At 39.9% G+C, this 23,385-nt stretch overlaps 1 protein-coding gene across 4 annotated transcripts in view; it reads left to right on the forward strand.

The window, feature by feature from the left end:
• Positions 1–22,614, forward strand: part of tpm4b (tropomyosin 4b) — a 26,589-nt gene extending 3,975 nt beyond the window's left edge. The window contains exons 1-8 of one of the 4 annotated variants that reach the window (XM_084121035.1): positions 2,970–3,390; positions 7,082–7,215; positions 8,407–8,524; positions 8,621–8,691; positions 9,828–9,903; positions 18,785–18,847; positions 19,157–19,226; positions 22,124–22,614. In XM_084121035.1, coding sequence (XP_083977161.1) covers positions 3,262–3,390; positions 7,082–7,215; positions 8,407–8,524; positions 8,621–8,691; positions 9,828–9,903; positions 18,785–18,847; positions 19,157–19,226; positions 22,124–22,206 — 744 coding nt within the window. In that variant the 5' untranslated portion in view covers positions 2,970–3,261 and the 3' untranslated portion in view covers positions 22,207–22,614. Of the gene's footprint in view, positions 1–2,969; positions 3,391–7,081; positions 7,216–8,406; positions 8,525–8,620; positions 8,692–9,827; positions 9,904–18,784; positions 18,848–19,156; positions 19,227–20,852; positions 21,203–22,123 lie in introns of those variants that run through there. The other 3 variants (XM_084121036.1, XM_084121033.1, XM_084121034.1) reach the window with 3 other exon arrangements.
• Positions 22,615–23,385: the final 771 nt, after the last annotated feature.

A 23,385-nucleotide genomic window follows, 5' to 3' on the forward strand; every position in this document is an offset into this window, starting at 1 on the left:
AGTGTGCAATTTTCTAGCAAAGGCTTACTTGAACTCATCGGCCTTTTTTTATATTTTAACTGTGGAATCCGGGCTCACATGCAGAGGAAATGGATATTTAGGGCGAGAGCCACCTCTGAAACCCACAGGGAGAAAATCCAGACCGCAAAGCATGAGAGCCAGAGCTGCACAACCGAGAAACATTATAAAAAACTGTCTGGACGTGACGTCCACCGTCCCAGAGCTGCATTCTTCCAATGCACTGGGAGAAAATGTGCTGCAGAATTCTTAAATAATAAACCCATTCTTTTTCCATTCTTAATTGATCCATACAAGGAAACCACGTCAAGCTTCGAAAAGACCATTTCATTCATTATAACTCCTGTGCTATATATTTTTTTTACATTTACATTATGCATTTGGTAGACACTTTCATCCAAACCGACTTATTGCATTGCATGCATTTTTTTAGTCAGAAAACCCTGGGAATGCATAAACTGATGTCGCAACTTTTGTTTCAAAATGAAACTTAATTATCGTCTGGCTCTTCATATAAAGTTTGCATGTTCTTTATCCGCATACAGCCTACAGTACACTCACATAAAGTGATATATAAATCTTGATTGCTTGAATCATAAATGTAAACTATATTATCATCCAGCTCTAATCTGCTAAATGTGACTAAAGACAACAACAACAACAAACAACAACAACAACATGGTAACACTTTCTATAAAGCCTGTATTTATAATGCATTATAAGTTTGTATTATTAATTAATTAAATTACATGCATAATGCCTTATGACAACATTATAATATGTTGTATCATCTGGTAAATAATCATAACAACAGTTACAATACATTATAATACTTACCTATTTGTGGTTATAACTTTTAAGAGTATGCATTATAACACTAGATAAAGCCTGCATTTATAATGCATCATACGGGTATTCATAATGCATTATAATGCATGCATAATGCATTATAAGCAAACTTCTAATGTGTTGTATCATCACATGAATAATTGTAACAACAGTAATTAAGCATACCCTTATAATGCATTATAAATACAGGCTTCATATATAGTGTTACCAAAACAGTGTATAAATATTCTTTCAAATATATATTCAATGCCAAAAGCATTTATAAAAAAAGTTGTTGTCCTATTTTATCTAATATTTGTGTGTATTTTTATGCTTATTAGAATATGACATGATAAGCGTTACAACATACTAACCCCAAATGTTTCTTCACGTTAATCGTAATTGAGGGTTAGGAGCTGTCTTCTGCAGCAGACAGCAAGGCGGCTCACTAGGCTTTAGATATTCTTGTTATTTTTTGTTGAACTATTTCTTTTAAATAATAGATAAACTCTCTGAAAATGGACTCACCCCAAGCTCTAAAAATACCAATAGTTTGTTTCTGTTTCATTATATTGACAAATTAGATTTAACAATCCAGACGTTCCTAAATTAGATCATGGTGGCACAATCTCTTAACTTGTGTTATATTTCTATACAAGGCAACAGTGTCTGTGCAGAGCATGAAGTTCACTTCATTTCTTTCCTTTCACTCACAGTTACACACACACACACACACACACACACACACACACACACACACACACACACACACACAGCGCAGGAATGTGAGGAATTCAACTAAAGCAAACAATGAACCTTCAGCCCTTGAATCTAATGAATCCAACTCATGGGGGGAGAAACACACACACGCACACACACACACACACACACACACACACACACACACACCCTCCAGTCGTCTCCAGCTCACTAAACCATTTGCAAAAATACTCCCACACATGCTGGAATTCACTGATTGGAACACAAATGCTATTGCAAAAGCGTCATACAGTGAATTCTCATTTAAAAAGAATTTATTTATCGCTCACTCTTGTTGTCTTCACACTGACGTTTGATTAAGGCCGTAAGTAACTGTGGTAAAATCAGCTTGGCTTGCTTTTATAAAACAGTGGGTAATGCATAACACATCATGGTTTAATAAATAATGGCATATTAATAATAATTGGAGTAATATTCTTCTGGCAAGTAATGCAATTCATTAGTCTGACTATCATACAATGAAGCAATGGAGCATTGATATATAATGTGCGCTCACAGTCACAGGTGTGTGTTTATCACATTTAACAAATGTGTTTCAATGTGGCTCATGCAGTTATCATATATCTTACTGAGTCAGACAATAGAACTATTTCTATCTGGACTGTGATAACGTGTTTCCTAGCTCTTGTCTGATCCGTAACCTGTAAGAGGGCCAATGATCACAACAACACCTCCTCATGAAGATATGTGTTCTGAAGAACATATGGAGCCCTTCTCAGTGTGTGTGTGTGTGTGTGTGTGTGTGTGCGACCGAGCAGATGTATATGAGCTATATGTACAACTGTGTCTCATGTGCACATCCACTTAAAATCGTATGTATTTGTGTGTATTCTTGTAAATAATAACAGATGCATGATTTAAATATGATGATGAATAGCTTCCCATCTCATGGGCGTCACTTTATTTTTTGTTGTTAGGATATAAGGAATAAAACAATTTTCCGACTCACCAAGCATGTTAGTTGTATAATATTTATTTAACTTATTTTTTGATGGTTTTTTTAAATACAATGCTTTAAAAATCACATTTGGGGTGTAATTGTTTGTAATTTATACTATAGAAAAATTAGTGAAAAAAATTGGCCATCATTGGGTATCCAATGTTTATATTTCCATATATTTTGGGATTTCCACAACATAACCCTATTAAACTCAATATAATACGTCATCTGAGAGTGTGTTGTAAATGTGCATGACGTTTCAGAAAACTGACTGAATTCCCCTGTGATGCATGTGTGTCCTCTGTTAACATTGCTAATGAATGAATGATTTAAACTATAGTGTGAAAAGTGCTTATTTTCTGTGCATTGAGGATTTTACCTGATGCAATCACACGTGGTCATTCATTAGAAACACCAAATATGTCCAGAAGTCAGCACATAATAGTAGCAGAAGTCAAACAGGAACACCACCCCCCAAATGTCATCTGAAACCCGCATCTTCTTCCTGGGATTGGACTCTTTTTTTTTTTTTTTTTTGCGCATTCCTGCCCTTTTTTCCAGGATTCCTCATTTTGCAGCGGCGCGCGCCAATAGAAAGTTTGCGAGTTTTTTAAGCAGCGGATCCACATCTGCGCTCTCTGCTTATGAAGTGATTCATTTCGCCATTTCGCTCAGGTGTTGTGTAAGGTTTGGAGATGTCTGTGAAGTCTTTAGACTCCGTGAAGAGGAAGATCCAGTGTTTGCAGCTTCAGGCGGACGAGGCGCAGGACAGAGCGCAGTTTCTGCAGACGCAACTGGACAATGAACGAGACCTGCGAGAGAAAGTGAGGAATCCATGATCTTTCCTCCTCTTTCTTTCTCTCCTGCTGCTGTCTCACGCTTTTCACTCGTTTCAGTGCTCGCTGAACACAAACAGCGGAGACCGGGGCTAGTTGTCACACTTTAGTGAACGTGTTGGTGAATTTGCCAGGTCCGGTTGCACAATTGCTTGTTTTATTGTACAGTCGTTTATATCGGAGTATGCTATTTTTTGAATTTTATCCTCAGAAATTCCATTAGGGGGAGACCGGGGCTAGTTGTCACATTGTTTACTCCAGTCAATATTATTCAGTTTAGCTAGGCACAATAGCGGGGCATGTTGTCACAATGTGGTGTAAATAAATGTACAGTGAAAATCTGTCTTTTAATAGTTTTTGGTATTTATATCCTAAACTTAAACAATAAAACAAGGTAACACTTTATTTGGTAACACTTTAGTTTACAGTGTCATTGTTACATAATACGTTACATGTATAGTAAGAACAGTAAATTATGCATAATTTCATGCAACCTTCAACCGAACCCTAATCCTTCCCTAACCCATATAGTAAGTAGGCTACATGTTGTTAATTAATATTACTCAGTACTTAAATGTAATTACACTAACAGTGACACCTTAAAATAAAGTGTAAACTTTTATTTTAAGGTGTCTTTGTTACACTGTAATTATACATTTAAGTACTGAGTAATATTAAGTAACTATACATGTACTTACTATAGGGTTAGGATTAGGGTTTGGTTTGGTTTAGGTTTAGTTGCATGCTTGTAATTATGCATAATTTGATGTTATTACTATAGGAGATACATGTAATGTATGTAACTGACACTGTAAAATGTTACCCAAAGCAATGAATGAATGAATGAATGAATGAATGAATGAATGAATGAGGCATTTAGCGCTTTCAAATGTACTGTGAAAGCCCTATTTATTTATTTAGCCCTCAGCAGGGCTAAATGTCACGTGTTTTAAATTTTGTCTTTAGTTTATTTTGGTCACGACAATTGTTTTGTGTTTTATAATTGTTTTACTTTTGCTGAAGATATTGTTATATAAGTTGTTGAATATGGCTAGTACAAATCAGTGCCAATAAACAGCAGGTTCCCATTGTGACAACTTACCCCATAATGTGACCACACTATAGTCAACCAGTGTTTTTGTAGTCAAGACTTTAAGGTTTGTGTCTATACAGAAATGGAGTTCTGGCGTGATTTAAAATACTTTTCACTTGATGAGTTTTAAATCAGCTTATGTTGAATGTTGCACACAAAATACTGTCTCTCAGGGAGGGTTTGGAAAACCACTTTAAAGGGATAGTCACATAAAAATAAAAATTCTGTCAGTAATTACTCACCCTCATGTTGTTCCAACCCCGTAAGACTTTCATTCATCTTCAGAACACAAATTAAGATATTTTTGATGAAATCTGAGAGCTGGCTCACTCCTCCATAGGCTTCTATGTGATCGAGATCTGTCATCCCAGAAAAGTTAGTAAAGACATTGTTAAAATAGTCCAAGTGACTACAGTGGCTCAACCTTAAGTTTATTAAGTGACGAGAAATACTTTTTGTGCTCAAAAAAGTCGTGCATGACTGAATCTGACAAACTCCACACCGTTTACCACATCAAACATCAAACCTGTTACCTCATCATCATTTCTGCTCACTTAAACCTGTTTTAAACATTAAACTAAACCCATAACATGATGCCGTGATGGGAACCCCTAAAAGGTTTTATATATATGAAGTGCCTGATGGAACTCTTTAAAGTTCCATTTAGAACCTTTTCTTCTAAGAATGGAATACAGCAGCAAACATTCTTTACATCCTCACTTCCTGTCTGATTGGTTGCAGTTTGCTCTGAAACTCAGATGTCTTTTCAGCCATACAGCTTTTGGAAAGGCACGAGCTGTCACTTACTAAATACATTCAGCAGATGCAATGAACTGAAAGGATTTATGATCTGGTTCCTCACCTCCAGCAGATATAGAACAGATTTATGCTCTCCAGGAACATCAGCACTCGTTGATTTACTTTTGAATGGTTTCGTGGACCAACCTCCTTCTGAGCTCAGTTTCAAATGATCATTTTATAGCTCTAAACTCTTACTATATGACAAAAATTTAGTCATTTGTGTCTAGGAGAAACATCTGAGACAGAGTTAACCCCGTAAACCCTGAATAATAATCAGAAAAAAATGCTTTTTTTTTTTTTAATGGAACACTTTATTGAACTCTTTGATAAAATATAAAAGGAAATATAAAATAAAGTTAGCATGTTGATGCATCAGGCTTTTGTGGCTCATATAGTGAGAATAGCTAGAAAGTTTCAGTTTCATTCAGAGACTCAAAATGAGCAAAGATATTTACATTTATGCATTTGGCAGACGCTTTTATCCAAAGTATCGGATAGTATTCTGATAGCTTCTAATGTAAACCAATGAGATCTTATAACAGTATAGCAGAATACTTACATAAAATGCATATAAATATCAGTCATCACTCTATATCTGCTATATATGCTATTTAAGTGCTTAGCTTTATGATAAAAGCTCTGTAGTTTACAACATATAAAGCAATGTTAAACAGACGGCATGTAGTAGATTAGGTTTATCAGCAAAGTTTTGATCATGTTGATAATTATAAATTCATATATAAAATATTATACAGTATAGGATTAAATACTTTAATGAAATGTAATGTAATTGTTAATTCCATTACTTAAGATATTTGTGCATTGAAGACCAAAAGCGTTTGATATTTTTCTTGTAGCCATTTTGCTTTGTGACTTTTAAGGAGTCATAATGGTATGATAATGCATGCGTGTTTGAGGCGTGAGGCCCACTGTGATCTGTGCAGGAGCCAGACGACAAACTCTCATTCAGATGAGTCAAACTGAAAGAATGAGCTTCCACTCTTTGTGGGTAGAAAGCTTTCACATGCCTAGCTTCACCTCTCTGGTCAAAATGAGTGGAGCCTGATGTCCAGTTACCCCTCTCTGGTCAAAATGGGTGGAGCTTGACGTCCAGTTACCCCTCTCTGGTCATAATGGGTGGAGCTTGACGTCCAGTTACCCTTCTCTGGTCAAAATGTGTGGAGCTTGACATCCAGCTCCCCCTCTCTGGTCAAAATGGGTGGAGCTTGACATCCAGTTACCATTTCTGGTCACAAAGGGCGGAGCTTGATGTCCAACTCCGACTCTCTGGTCAAACTGGGTGGAGCTTGACGTCCAGCTCCCCCTCTCTGGTCATAATGGGCGGAGCTTGATGCCCAGCTCCCCCTCTCTGGTAAAAATGGGCGGAGTTTAATGCCCAGCTCCACCTCTCTGGTAAAATGGGTGGAGTTTGATGCCCAGCTCCACCTCTCTGGTCATAATGGGCGGAGTTTGATGCCCAGCTCCACCTCTCTGGTAAAAAAAGGGCGGAGCTTGATGCCCAGCTCCCCTTCTCTGGTAAAAATGGGCGGAGCTTGATGTCCAGCTCCACCTCTCTGGTAAAAATGGGCGGAGCTTGATGCCCAGCTCCCCTTCTCTGGTAAAAATGGGTGGAGCTTTACACCCAGCTCCACCTCTCTGGTCATAATGGGAGGATCATTTGGCTCTGCAGTGAGTGCCACTTGTTCCTTAAGGATCTTTGATCCTCCCTTATTCCTTTCGATTATAACGGGGATCTTTAACCACTGCTTCTCTGTATGTGCACAGGCGGAGGGTGACGTAGCCGCTCTGAACCGCAGGATCCAGCTGGTGGAAGAGGAACTGGACCGGGCTCAGGAGAGACTGGCCACTGCGCTTCAGAAACTGGAGGAGGCAGAGAAGGCGGCGGATGAGAGCGAGAGGTCAGAATTACACACACACACACACATGCATCTGTGCACACAGGGTCAAGTCAACATCATTTCTGTATCGCTTTATACAATAAAGACTGTTGCAACAGCTTTACATGGGTAAACAGGAAAATAATCATTCAGAGATGCGAACATAATTAATTTCTGCTGTAGTAAACGATCTTTGTTTAGCTGAAATCAGTTCAGTGTTGATTCAGTTTGGTTTAATAACTGCGTAAAGTTAATCAATTATGGAATGAGTTCAAATCATCTATAAAGCAGCTCTGCATAAAATAGAGATGTCATCATCCAGCTTAGTTCAGTTCTCAAGGGTTTCAATGATACTAAAATGACACAGGTCAGAACCAAATATTGTCATAATATCCACCTTATTATCATCATTCCCTCTGTGTTCAGTCTTCTCTTTAACATAATGGTACCTCAGTTAATAAGATAAAACACTTGGCATAAGTTAATGGCTAAAAGGTTTGGGTAACACTTTATTTTACAGTGTCTTTGTTACATATGTTACATGTACTTACCATAGTAATAACAGTAAATTATGCATAATTACATGCAACTAACCCTCAACCAAACCCTAATCCTACCCTAACCCTATAGTAAGTACATGTTAATAATGAATAATGAATAATACTCAGTACTTAAATATATAATTACCCTGTAACAATGACACCTTAAAATAAAGTGTAACCAAAGTTTGTTTAATTTTTGTTAGCTTTATTTCACTTTAGATTTTTGAGTTTAGCAATCCTCTCTGCTTTGCATAAAATTGTTATTTGTAACAATATAAACATTTACTGAAATAAAATAAAATTATAAAACAACATAAACTTATTTTATTTCTGCTTAGTTTAACGTAATCTACTTAAATAACTCAAATTAAATCAACTAGACCTAATAAATAAAAAATAATAAAAACAATGTAGCCATTTTTTTTAAAGACAAAAACAATAAAATTATTACAATTTTAACTGAAATAAAATTGAAAACAGAAAATAAAAAAATTAAATCTAAATCAAAATATTAACAAAAACTATAATCGGATGTCAATGACACATCAGTTGCACACTAAAAATGCATGCAATATTTAGGGAGTGAAATTGTTCATTAAGAATGGCCCACAATAAAATGCATAACAAAACATGTGTATGATCTGTTTATCTGTGTGTGTTTTGCATCCAGAGGCATAAAGGTGATTGAAAACCGTGCGATGAAAGACGAGGAGAAAATGGAAATTCAGGAAATACAGCTCAAAGAAGCCAAACACATCGCTGAGGAGGCCGACCGCAAATACGAGGAGGTCAGGCGCACACACACTTATAGTATAGTTTACAGATACTTTATCATTTGAATCAGGAGTGGTTCTGTAAAGATTCATTTGTGTGTGTGTTTGCAGGTCGCTCGTAAGCTGGTGATTTTGGAGGGTGAACTGGAAAGGGCAGAAGAGAGAGCAGAGATTGCAGAACTGTAAGTACCCACAAAGTTCAACACAGTAAACTGATTTTAAAGAGGACCTAATGTGCTTTTTTACATGTTCATCTTTCTTTAGTGTGTAATGTTGCTGTTTGAGCATGAAAAAGCTCTGAGTTCTTCTCTATATCAGTGTCTCTGTTTCTGAACTCCCTGAAACGCCTCCATTGTAGTCTTGAGTTTCTTCCGGGAACGAACACGTCACAATATTCCTCATTTAAATAATTAATATACAGAATAAAGGGGCGGGGCCTGGTTGAGTTAATCAGTAGTGTGTTGAAACTGGTGGTTATTGACCAATTGACCAATCACAACACACTTCTCCAGCCGACCAATCAGAGCACAGTATGCTTTTCAGAAGGAGGGGCTTCATAGAGACAGGAACTAAACAGAGCGTTACTGACAGACTGGGAAGAGACGAGCTGCAACAATGGAGAATATGTGAATAATAATGTGTTTTTGAACATTCAAGCGTGAAAACCTGTTCTAGAGCCAGAAAACAAAATCAAGACTTTGTAAAAGGGCATAATAGGTCTTCTTTAACCAATCAGAAATTGCTTACCTAAACTTGTATCAGATTCAGTACAGGTCTGTGCTCTGCTAGAAAAACCAGCTTAAAGTCAACATGCAACAGAGATCAAAACCCATTTTAGTTGCAAGCTGACATTTTTATTAAAGATTATAAAGACAAAAAATGTTTTCTTTGGAATATCATGCACTGATGAATTGTGCAGTATTAGACCAGGAACATGAAGTAGTCCAATTTGATTTTATGTTCACTTTAAGGTGGTTTCTCACAATTCTGAGGTTTGTCCTTGAAATTCCCGGTTTAGATGTAAAATCTGAATTTCGAGATATACACTTGTGGAATTGCGAGAAATAAAGACAGAATAATGAGATATACGTCTTTTTATTCTGTGGCAGAAACAAGCTTTTATAGTGTCTTGCTGATCCAAGCTGGTTGAAAAACGTATTAAATATTTGAAAGTTAATGGATTATGATGTAATGATCAATATTGATAAGCAGAAAACAACTCCTGATGTTATTAAAATACTTGGTCAGGAACTCCCATTCAAGCTGTAAAAAGGTGAAGAATACAAATATTTTATATTTATTTATTTATTTTTTACAGTAAAGGTGGAGATCTGGAGGAAGAACTGAAAAATGTAACCAATAATCTCAGGTCCTTAGAAGCTCAATCAGATAAGGTAAGTCAGCTGACTTATGACCCATAATTCCTCGGGGCAAAACGGATTTCTGTGTAAAGTCTTGTGTAAAGTTGATAGTTAAATACAACGAAACATTTAAACATGCATAATTAGGACAGTTAAATAAATAAGCTTATGAACTTTTCAAAGTGAAAATAAAATTTATCTCTAATTTTTTTATGTTGACGTCCATCCAGTCAAACTCTGCATAAATTCATCCGCCACTATGTGTTATGGCTAATAATAAAACAATATTTAGCTCAGAGTTTGTTCAATGTTAAGCTGTTAAATCACATTTGTGAAATTGTTTATTTATTTACAAAATTGTGAATTTTCATATTCAGTTTATGTCATAGTAGTATTTTTTATATATTGTCGGGCCTTTGCATTTCATGATAATATCAATACATTTCATTTACATTATTTATGTATTAGCAGACGCTTTTATCCGAAGCGACTTACTAGAGCAGAACAAAGCAATTCATCAGGGAGCCAACAATATTTGTAATATTTAGGAGTATCATTGACAAAGTAAAAATGTTATTGCTTTTGCGTCCTTATTAGCGAGAAGAAGAATATTATTGGAGTGGAAGTCAACAAGCCCGTCTAAAGCCTCAATGTGGTTATGTGATCTAGTATCATACTTAAAATTAGAGAAAATTAAATATTTAATGAAAGGATCTGTCCAAAATTTTTATAAGACTTGGCAACCCATGATTACATATTTTGAGAATATGAAGACTCTCCCACTTATTGATCAATGTTAAATATGATCACCAATTGGGGTTTTGTTTTATAATTATGTACGGACCATGAATATGTCAGAAAATTGTATTATTGGCTATGTATGTGTATATATATATATATATATATATATATATATATATATATATATATATATATATATATATATATATATATAATTTTTTTATTTTTAATTTAAATTTAAATTGTTATTATTATTACTATTGTTGTCTTAACCTTTATGTAATGTATGGTTAATTATTTCGGCGGAAAGGGTTATAATGGGGGAAAAAGCTATAACTTTAATTGTATGAAGCTTCCTGTTAATGCTTTGAAAAAGTTTATAAATAAATTATATAAAAAAAAATATATATATTTTTGTAATATTTATTTCTTGAAAATTCAATTTACTTTTGCACAATGAACAATTCTGGTATTATGTTGCTACTGTGTATGCCGTCCTCGATATGTTAACTTAATACCCTGACGGCCAGCTAAACTTTTTCCCCACACCAAGACTCTGAAGATTAATTCTTAGTTCCACAGGTTTATTGGAGTTAAGGAAAATAGTGAAACTGCAACACACAAAAGAGCAATGACAAATTACACATGAATAAAGGCTAATTTGCACAATTACTGTTGCATTTTGTTTGTACTCATTTTAACACTAATAAAGAAATACATGTGAACTACATTCTGGTAATTATAGCACTTTTACCGAGCAGCTCGTAACAAATGAACACGAGAGAGCTAGCATATGCATAGCCGAAGTGAGTTCAAAACCATCGGCAGATTACACTCTACAAACTTACAATTATTGACAAAAATAACGAATAATACTTCCAGAATAATCTCACAAAACAAAGTATACATACCGACGATGCTATGTCAGACATGAGAAGTAGACAGATGCGAATGAAGCGCCATGAAAATAACCAACTCGAGCAAACCGCTGAAACGCGCATGAAGTGCGTGAGTATTTACTTCCCAACTACGGATCGCGTAATAGGACAGTTAGCACAGCGCGATCTTAAAGTGACCATGACCTAAATACAAACACATATGAAATGCATATTCCTGGAACACATTAGAACTCTAGAATGCTGACTAAAAGAAAAGCATGTTTATGTAATGTAACTTAAATAAGCATTTTCTTACTCATAACAAAACACTCCCCGCCTGACGTGGATACACGTCACCCCACAGTCCATGCACAGTCCTTTTTTTTTTTTTTTTAAACAGTCCATTCCCTAAACAGTCCATTTACTGTGCCTCTGGAGGTAGAAGGAGAACTATTTCATTGACTGGCCTGAGAAAGAGGCTAGTCCCGCCTGGTTTGATGATCTTCACCTCAACCTGGCGCACTTTCCCATCTTTGCTAGGGAAGGCCTTTGTAATCAGTCCAAGAGGCCATTCATTCCTAGGTGCTTGGATGTTCTTAAGGAGAACAACGCTTCCAGACTGAATGTTTGGCTGAGTGGACTGCCATTTTTTGCGGGCCTGCAGTGTTGGGAGGAATTGTTTCCTCCAGCGGTCCCAGAAGGTGTTGGACAGGTGCTGAACCTGCCGCCACTGGGACTTGTAGAGGTCTGCAACTCCAAACTCACCAGCAGGAGCAGGCACAACGTTCGTCTTTTGTGTGAGAAGAGCAGCTGGTGTAAGTATGAACGAGTCATCAGGGTCCATAGTCACTGGAACAAGTGGCCTGGCGTTGATGATCGCTGCAACTTCTGCCATGAAAGTCACCAGCACTTCGTGGGTGAGCTTGTCTTTCAGCTGGAGGAACATTGCGTCCAGAATCCTCCTAGCCAGCCCTATCATTCTCTCCCATGATCCACCCCAATGGGATGCATGTGGGGGATTAAAGGACCAGATGCAACCCTTGTCTGAGAGGTAAGTCTTTACAGCAGTGCTGTCAATGTTTGAGGCTATCTTCAGTTCCTTACAGGCACCAATGAAGTTTGTGCCACGGTCGGAACGAATGTATTTGACCGGTCCACGTATTGAAAGGAAGCGCCGTAGCGCATTGATGAAGCTAGAGGTGTCGAGGGATTCTATGACTTCAATGTGCACAGCTCTTATGCTCATGCACGTAAAGATCACTGCCCACCTTTTACTTTGAGCGAAGCCGCCTCTGGTCTTGCGTGAGGAGACGTTCCATGGGCCGAACACATCAAGACCTACGCTGGAGAACGGAGGATCTGTTGAGAGACGATCGGCTGGCAGGTTAGCCATTTTCTGGGTGCTGAGTGGAGCTCTGAGCCTTCTGCATGTTACGCATTGGTGGATGATGCTGCTTACTCTTTTCTTCCCTCCGACTATCCAAAAGCCAGCTGAACGGACCGCCCCCTCAGTAAAGTGACGCCCTTGATGATGAATTTGCTCGTGGTGGTGTCTGATGAGCAAAGTGGCGATGTGATGCTGGCCAGGAATAATTAGGGGAGTCTTTTCACTCTGATCGAGACTTGAATGATGAAGACGGCCTCCAACTCTGAGAAGGCCGTGTGTGTCAATGAACAAGTCCAGATTTCTGAGAGGGCTTGTTTTCGGCATCCTTTCCTGTTTTAGAATGCACTTCATCTCTTGGCTGTAGACTTCCTGTTGAAGTGCTTGGATAATTACAGCTGACGCTTTCTCTGATTCCTCAACTGAGAATTCAGCTTTGCAGTAATGCCAGCCCTTGCATGCTCTGTTCTCTCTGTGAGCTGCCTTGAAATGACAGGCTATGTGAACGAGGCGAGTGACTGCACGAGTTAATGACTTCCAGGTAGAGAACTTAGCAAAGCGTTGTGAATCCAGTTGCTTGTTTGAGGCTGTAGTGCTTAAGGCGGACACCAGAGGGCGGATGTCTGGGTCTGTGCTTGGGTCAACAAGGTCATAAGTGCTTGCAGAAATGCTGGGCTCTGGCTTGGAGAGAAATTCAGGCCCACTCAGCCAGTTGGTGTGTTTCAGTTGGCCAGCAGGGACGGAACGCGTTGCGTGATCTGCAGGGTTCATGTCTGTTGGCACGTAGCGCCACTGGTCTGGTCGGCAGGATCTTCGGATGCGTAACACCCGGTTGCTGACATAGACATAAAAGCGCCTGGTCTCATTGCAAATATAGCCCAAGACTACTTTACTGTCTGAGTAGTAGGTTATGGCATCAAGCTGTAGGTCTAGTTCTGCTGAGACCAGGTCTGCTAACTCAACAGCAAGCACTGCTGCGCAGAGTTCGAGTCTTGGCACTGTGTGTTCAGGGCAGGGGGCCAGCTTGGCTTTGCCCATTACAAATCCAATCTGGTTGTTGCCATTACTGTCTGTCACTTTCAGGTAGCACACAGCACCAATAGCTTTGACTGACGCATCACAGAACACACACAGTTCTCTTCTTACCGCTGCTGACGGTGAGGTTTCTGTGTAGCGCCTTGGGATGAAAAGCTTAGCGAGCTCGGACAAAGAGGCTCTCCATGACGTCCAGGCATTTTCCATGGCTGGAGGTAAGGGCGCGTCCCAGTCACCGTTCTCCACCGTGAGCTCTCGCAGGATAGCCTTGCCTTGGATTGTGACGGGCGCAACGAATCCAAGTGGGTCGTATAGGCTATTGATTGTGGATAAAACACCCCGCCGGGTGTAGGGCTTGGTCTCACTGGAGACGTTAAAAAGGAAACAGTCTGTCTTGAGATTCCAGTCAAGTCCGAGGCTGCGCTGCAACGGCAGCACGTCTGTGTCGAGGTCAAGGTCTTTGAGGTCACTCGCGTGGTCACTGGATGGAAAGGCGTCCATGACTTCTTTGTTGTTCGCTGCAATCTTGTGAAGTCTCAGATTCGACTTGGAGAGCACATCCTGTGTCCTTTTTAACAGGCTGATAGCAGCTTGAACTGTAGGCAGGGACTTCAACCCATCATCGACATAGAAGTCATGCAACACAAAGTGCTGCACATCTGGGTCGACGTGGAACTCGTTGCCTTGAACAGACTTGTGTAGACCGTGAATAGCCACTGCAGGTGAAGGGCTGTTTCCGAAGACGTGGACGTTCATCCTGTAATCCACGATGGCTTTGGAGAGGTCATTGTCCTGGAACCAGAGAAAGCGTAAGAAGTCACGGTCTTTCTCTCTTACCCGGAAGCAATAGAACATCTGTTCTATGTCGGCTGTGACGGCGATGGCCTCTCTTCTGAACCGAATCAGCACTCCCAGTAGTGTGTTATTCAGGTCAGGACCCGTTAACAGCACGTTGTTGAGTGACACGCCGTTGTATTGGGCACTGGAATCGAATACCACACGGATTTTCTTAGGTTTTTTTGGATGATACACCCCGAACGTTGGTAAGTACCACCTTTCTTCATCCGGACTGAGAGGGGGGGCTAACTCTGCATGACCGTTCCGAAACATGTTGCCCATGAAGGCGAGAAAGTGGTCTCTCATCTCAGGCTTTTTCTCAAAGTTACGCTTGAGAGACATGAGACGCCTCAGCGCCTGTGGCCTGTTGTCTGGGAGCCGTGGACGTGGGCTCTTGAAGGGTAATGGCGCCACCCAACTATTATTTGAGTCTTTTTGTAGTCCTTCATCCATTATCTCCATGAACGTTGTATCTTGAATGGAGGGAGCCACCTGGTTGTCATCCCTGGTCCTCCTGAACACTGTGCATCCAAGGTGGTCGGTTTCACAGATAGGCTGATCCTCAGGATACGCTGGAGGCTCACTGGTGGCCTGGGTGTCACTGAACCTCTCCTTCACATGGAACACGTTGGGGCACGCGTCAAAGAGAGTGGGCCGTTGCAGCTCTGTGGTGTTCGTGTGGAACGTGCTAATTGTCAGTGGCCTGTGAACATTACCTAGGCACACATTTCCAACAATGACCCACCCCAGGTCTAACTTCTGTGCGTAAGGCAGGTTGTGAGGGCCATTCACCTGTTTGCGGACTTTATGCACTCTGATAATATCTCGTCCTAAGAGAAGCATAATGGGGGCTTGCGAGTCAATGTTTGGGATGAGGTGTGCCACTGACCTTAGATGAGCATGATGAAGAGCTACTTCGGGGGTTGGAATCTCCTCTCTGTTGTTCGGTATGTCATTGCATTCTATGAGGCTTGGCAACGGGATGCGAACAGCTCCATCCAGAGACTCCACTTCATAGCCACTGGCCCTTCTGCCTGCTGATGGCTTCACTCCGGCACATGTTCTCAGTGTGTAAGGAGCGCTTGGACTTTGGTCGTTGAACATGTCGAAGAACTGTGAGCGCACCAGTGACCTGTTGCTCTGCTCGTCCATGATCGCATACAGTTTCACGGCTTTTTCTCTGTGGCCGACTGGGAACACTTTGACGAGGCATATTTTCGAGCAGGAGCGGTCTGTGAGTTCCCCTCCGCAGACTTTCGTGCATTTGTTGGTGACCTGAGACTGCGGTGAAGCTTCATCCTCCTCCCCGCCGTGCTCAGCAGTAGGGCCAGCCTTCTGCTGCCAGGGTGCAGGTCCAGGGTGAAGCGCTGTGTTGTGCCTGTCGCTCTTACATTCAAAACACTGGACATTGACTTTGCAGTTCTTAGCTATGTGAGACGAGGAAGAAAGACATTTAAAGCACACATTGTTCTCTTTGAGGAGTGTTTTGCGCTCGTCAATGGGCTTCTCTCTAAATGCCCGGCACTTACGGAGAGGGTGTGGCTTTTTATGCAACAGACACAGTTTGTCGCCTTCGTCGGATTTTGTTGGAGGCTCACCCGTGTCAGATGTGGCTCTGGGTGACACCTCTGTCTTGTGGACGGAGACTTCCCGCTGTCTGTTGGGCTTCCACGCTGTCTTCTCTGTCCTGGGGGCCATGTCTGTGTTGCTGATGAGGCTGAAGCTTGGGTCATTTGCGATGCGAGCCTGCTCGCTGACAAAATCAACAAAGAAGCCAAAGGGAGGATAGCTCACATGGTTTTGACGCTTGTAGGCTGCACCAGCTATCACCCACTTGTCCTGGAGACGAGGCGGGAGTTTCTGTACAATTGGGTTGACGCCTCTCGACGTGTCCAGGAAAGCCAGGCCTGGTAAGTCTCCTTCAGCCTTAGCGGCCTGCAGTTCCATTAGCATATCACCCAGCTTTGTCAGCTTAGGTCCATCTCGATTTACTATTTTCGGAAAGCTGTCAATGCGTTTGAACAGAGCATTTTCTATTGCTTCAGCTGAGCCATATGTTTGCTCGAGCCTTTCCCATGCCATGGCCAGTCCTGCTTCTGGCCGTTTGATGTGTATTGCTCTTATCTGCTCAATATGCTCTGCTGACTCCTTCCCGAGCCACTTTAGCAGAAGATCCATCTCCTCACTCGGTTCCAGGATAAGGCCTCTGATGGCAGTCAAAAAGGAACGCTTCCATGCTCTGTAGTTTTGGGGTTTGTCATTGAATTGAAGCAAGCCTGTAGCCACAAGCTCACGGCGGGCTAGATACCTGACAAAGTCATTTATGTGTGAGCCGCCCTCCTTTATGTATGAGCTGCCATCATTGTAGTCTGGCGGTATGGCATGGTGTGCGGGAGGAGGCTGGGTGTGGTGATTTTGTGCTCTGAAGTGGTGTAAAAGAGAAGCATGCTCACTGCTGGACTTGATGTGAGGTAGACGAACATCTCCAGGCGTCCTGTTGAATGGCTCGTGGCTGCCCTCATATGTGCTGATGTAAGGCTGCTGTGAGATGAGACGATGTGGAGCAGTATTGTTCTGATGCGGATAGAAGGGACTGGCTTCAGGTTTAAGTAGTGGAGGTGACACGTTGTGGTTAAGGACCGGCGCTGTCTTTGCTTGTGTGTCACCGTTATCACATGACTTAAGATCTGAATGCCTTTCTTTTAGTTGATCAAGCACATACTGCCTTGTGCGTTGAGAGGCTTCTAAAGGAACAGAGTCTTTGTTCAGGTCACAACTATGTTTCTCGCTCTTTACATCAGCAGCAGCTTCAAGTGCCTCTGCTTCGGCAATGGCTGCTGCAGCCTCTTTTTTATGCTTTAGCATTTCTATAGACACTTCCAACTTAGCTTGTTGTAGCCTCAGATTAGCTTCCTCTTCAGCATAGCATAGGCGTGCCTTTGCTGCTTCGGCTCTCGCTCTTGCTCTGACTGCTGCAGACCCCGCTGACGATGAACTGGATCTCACTGAACAACATACTTGCGAGCGTGTCCTTAACGATGCACTGTATGGGTTCTCCTGTGCTGCTGTATTTTCATGCAAACTCTCCTCTGTAGCCTGTAGCTCTGTGGCGCGCGCTGCTCCAGTAGCACTTGACTGTAGAGTATGGTCCGTTGATCGTCCACTGGATGCGTGTGACGACGACATGTCGGCTAGTTTGCAACTTGCTCTGCTTTATCTCAATTGCTTGATAGGCGTCGTTTCACTATGCCGTCCTCGATATGTTAACTTAATACCCTGACGGCCAGCTAAACTTTTTCCCCACACCAAGACTCTGAAGATTAATTCTTAGTTCCACAGGTTTATTGGAGTTAAGGAAAATAGTGAAACTGCAACACACAAAAGAGCAATGACAAATTACACATGAATAAAGGCTAATTTGCACAATTACTGTTGCATTTTGTTTGTACTCATTTTAACACTAATAAAGAAATACATGTGAACTACATTCTGGTAATTATAGCACTTTTACCGAGCAGCTCGTAACAAATGAACACGAGAGAGCTAGCATATGCATAGCCGAAGTGAGTTCAAAACCATCGGCAGATTACACTCTACAAACTTACAATTATTGACAAAAATAACGAATAATACTTCCAGAATAATCTCACAAAACAAAGTATACATACCGACGATGCTATGTCAGACATGAGAAGTAGACAGATGCGAATGAAGCGCCATGAAAATAACCAACTCGAGCAAACCGCTGAAACGCGCATGAAGTGCGTGAGTATTTACTTCCCAACTACGGATCGCGTAATAGGACAGTTAGCACAGCGCGATCTTAAAGTGACCATGACCTAAATACAAACACATATGAAATGCATATTCCTGGAACACATTAGAACTCTAGAATGCTGACTAAAAGAAAAGCATGTTTATGTAATGTAACTTAAATAAGCATTTTCTTACTCATAACAAAACACTGTGAAATCTGAGTTTTAAAGCGAAGTTGAGAACCGAGAGTCTAAATAACCTTTTGTTTGTTTCCTCTCTGTAGTATTCGGAGAAAGAGGACAAGTATGAAGATGAGATCAAAGTTCTCACTGATAAACTGAAAGAGGTGGGAAAGTTTAACCTAAAACAACTGTTTATTCTAATAGTTTTGCATGCAAGTCTTTCATCTTATTGCATGCTTTACACAAGTACACAATGCAGATGCCGATCCATGGCCAACCAATAGCAAGCATGCAATCTCATTATACTGAACTAGGGGGCGATTGAGTTTCCTTGCATTAAACCAGATGTGTCATTATTAGATAAATGAAATGTTTAATGGACACACACATGCATTTGCATTTTGTGTAGAGTATATTTCATGGCCATTCTCCGACGTTTCACTCAATGTTTCCCTCTGTGTTTTTCCCCTCAGGTCGAGACTCGTGCAGAGTTTGCTGAGAGGTCGGTGGCTAAACTGGAAAAGGCCATCGATGACCTTGAGGGTAAGTTCCCGCTTCCCGGTTCTCCAGCGGTGATTAACAGTTCCTCCCTCACTAATGACGTCACGAATACCGTCAGCTGGAATCTAACCTTTGTCCCATTTGACTGTGTGCCGGAGCTAGTCAAGCTTTATTAGTCTGTTCATTGTAGTGAAAGAAAGAAGAGCGGTAATAGTGCTAGCATGTTATTGTTATTTGACCTGTAAACGTTTAAATGTATCATTTTGGTGATTAACGATGAGTTTTAAGGGATAAAGTCCCCATGTAGTCAATAATTGTATCCCTTAAAACTCCAAAATGACACATTTAAACGTGTTTAAATTTAATGTCTTCATATACCTTAAAATAGCTTGAATGTTATTCCGCACTCTTGCTTCATTTAGTATATGTGGAAACATGAATATGCAAATTAGCCCCGCCTCCACCCACTCACACCAGCTCAGAGATCCAGTTGCTCAACTTTACTGTAGTAAACGCTGCACGAAGGCAAAATGGTTTAATTAAGCCATATGTGTTTGAACCGAAACTGATTCGGAAGAAGTTGAAGAACGAGTTATACAGGCTCGTCTACGAGTCAATGTATCAGAATGATCAGAATGCTTTTTATATATCGCTCACTACGTCAGACAAATAACCGTAGCTGATATGGTTAGCCTTTGGCTTGACTACATTATCAAACAGCTGGAGAATGACACTATTGTACAATATACAATATCTTCTGTAGAACTGCTATTTAGCTAAATTGAATTTGTTTTAGATTTAATGAACTTTGCAACATTTTCTGTAGAGCTGTTAACAGCTGAAATTGAATTGTTCTCATATTTGATGAAGTTGCTTTGAAACAATCTACACTGTATAAAGCACAACTGTAATAAATGAAGAAGCAAACGCCCAAGGCATACGCAGAATAAAGGGGCGGGGCCTGGTTGAGTTAGTTAGTAGTGTGTTGAAACTGACGGTTATGAAAAGGGGCGGGGCATTTCCCAAACACGCTCGAATCACTTGACCAATCACAACACACTACTCCAGCCGACCAATCAGAGCACAGTGTGCTTTTCAGAAGGAGGGGCTTCATAGAGACAGGAACTAAACAGAGCGTTACTGACAGACTGGGAGGAGAGGGGCTGCAACAATGCAGAATATTAGGAAAATAATCAACATTCAAGCATGAAAACCTGTTCTAGTAGAGCCTGAAAACAAAATCAAGGCTGCATCTGAAATCGCATACTTCCCTAAAATATAGAAGGCGAAAGATAGTATGTGACAAAAGGAGTATGTCCGATTTCACAGTACTCATAAAAGAGTAAAAGAGCCCGAATGACCTGATTCTTCCAGTGAGATTCTGAAGTGTGCATATGATGGACACTTTACTATCCCATGAGGCCACGGGAGAGGATTTATGAATGGCTGGTAGGTCACATGATAATGACAACATGACAACGAGTATGTGATTTTGGACGCAGCCCAAGATTTTGCCCAAAGACTTGATGTGCTGTGTCTCGTCCTCTCGAACCTGTTGAACTGACTGTTTCCTTTCTTTTCCTCCTTTTCTTTCCTGTTCCTGTTTCCCGCTTCCTCCATCCTCTGCCGAAACGCCTCTCCTTTCTGCTCTTGACCTTTGACCTCCAGATGAACTCTATGCTCAGAAGCAGAATTACAAGGCCATTAGTGAAGAGCTGGATCTTGCCCTCAATGATATGACCTCATTATAGAAGGTTTATGTGTCAGCAGTGCTCGAGCTGAATATCATGAGTGCCTAGATGTTACTGGATGTAACGTGCATCAAAGACTTATTGCTAAATCAGAACTGTGATTGACAGCCTTCTCGTTCAATCAAGCATTGCTGCTCTGCATAAATTACCCTGTGGCTTTCTGATTGGCTGTGCCTCTGTTTGTCTTTCTCTGCTCACCCTGGTGCCTTACATATTTGCAGTTTGGTTATTCCTCTAAAATGTAATAAATATTTTCATCTCTTTGAACACTCCCACTTGTTTTCAATTTCTTGCTTTTACGAATATAACATATTTCCTGCTTCTCTAAGTCTAGTCTTAATCTTTCTCCTTTTAGTCATCTTTGTAGCTCTTTTCGTAATATAGAAGCACTTATCAACTTTTTTATACAACACAATTGATAATTACTTCATATTAAAAATGTGAATGATCCTATTTTGTATAGCATAATGCTGAATTTATATATATATATATATATATATATATATGCATATAGCATAGCATAGTGCTTACATTTATGCATTTAATAGACACTTTTATCCAAAATGACTTACAATACTGGAACAAAAGCAATTCATAGAGCCAACAACATTCATGATGTATATCCGTAATGTAATATATTTGTAATGTATTCAAGGTTTATGAGACAGCTGGATTAGGAAGCAGACTTGAGATGAGGAGAAATGCTGACTTTCTTTTGCTGAGATATAATATTGCATACTGTAGTACTGCTATCTAATATTTAGTAAGAACAAAATATTTATACAAATGTTTTACTGCAAAATATTCAAATATATGCAACATATTAAGGTTGACAAGAAGACTTGGTCACATACTTGGTTTCCATTTCCATGATAACAAATTTTATTTAAAATAGTTTAATAGACACTTGTGGCTCTTACAGACGCATATATCACTTAAAAAATCTCAGAGCACATTGTATTACTGTATTTAAAAAGGGTTATGAAAATTTAATTTCTTAGTGGAGTCAAAATCATTGGGATTTTACTTCCGTAACCCAGCTGTGGTTGATAGTTTACTGGTTTCAAGCCTGGAGGGAGCAGGTTTGTTATGAAATCTGTTTACAAAAATTGCACAGATATTTGCAGTGATCAGTGATGTTTATATGGAACCAGTAAATTCATGGTTTGTAATGCTGGTTTATTTCAGAGAGTCTGGCTGAGTCAAAACAGCAGAACCTGGAGATGCATCAAGTCCTGGATCAAACGCTCCAAGAGCTCAACAGCTTGTGAGCAAACCCGAGAAGAAATCCATGAAGAATCCACATTCCAGCAATGTTTTATGTGTTTCTGGTTTTATGTTGTAAGTTATGTTACTTCCATCCATTATTGTCTGTATTTTGCTTTGTAATTTTCTGATTATTTCATAATGCACCTACCGTGGTCCATTAAATAATAATAAATAATGTCTTGTTGCTGCCATTTGTCCCATTGGCGCAGATTAAATACAAATACATAAACCCAAAATACTCCTTTAACGGTTAACAGTACTTTAAATATAAGTCTTTAATAGTTTGTTGTGGGACCATGTTGTACCCTTGATGCCTGCCAGATTTATTTTCACTGTGGTTTGATGTTTTTTTTTTTTTTATACCTATGTGTAAACTAAATAAATGTTTATTATTACTTATTTGCACAACACTTTCCAGTCTATGAGTATTGCATTGAATTATTTCAATCAATATTTTGCAAAGAAAAATCAAGGCCATTTCGGATCAATACGATTTTTTGCTTTTTTACATTAATTCCATGACATTTACCCTTAAATTCTCTTTATTGCAATGCATTTTATATATATATATAGGGGCAGTCATGGCCTAGTGGTTGGGGAGTTGAACTGGTAACCCAAAGGTTGCTAGTTCGATTCCAGAACCGGTGGGAAATGACTGAGGTGCCCTTGAGCAAGGCACCTAACCCCTAAGGCTGCTCGCTGCTCTGGGTGTGTGTATCCATGTTTGCAGTGTGTGTGTGCATTAACTTGGATGGGTTAAATGCAGAGGTCAAATTCCAAATATGGGTTACCATACTTGGCTGTCATGTGTCACTTTCACTTTCATATATATATATATATATTTGTAATTTTCTGATTATTTCATAATGCACCTACATTATATATATATATATTTAAATATATATAATATGTATATTATATATATATTTAATATAGTGGGGGGAAATTGAAAGGAAAATTAATCCCGGGCCTGAAGCCAAGTCTTATAAAGGAATTTGACTAGCCACACACACAATAATGACATTGAGTCACAGACTTACGTAAGTAATTGCTGTGAAGGTATGAGGTCTTGTATTAGTTCAGGAAGCACATTTTTATTAATCATACTATGGCAAAGACTTGTCTTACAAATATTAAAGGGATAGTTCACCCAAGAAAGAAAATTATGCCATAATTTACTC

Source organism: Abramis brama (genome assembly GCF_963993115.1).
Source record: "Abramis brama genome assembly, chromosome: 7".
NCBI classification, from domain to species: Eukaryota; Metazoa; Chordata; class Actinopteri; order Cypriniformes; family Leuciscidae; genus Abramis; species Abramis brama.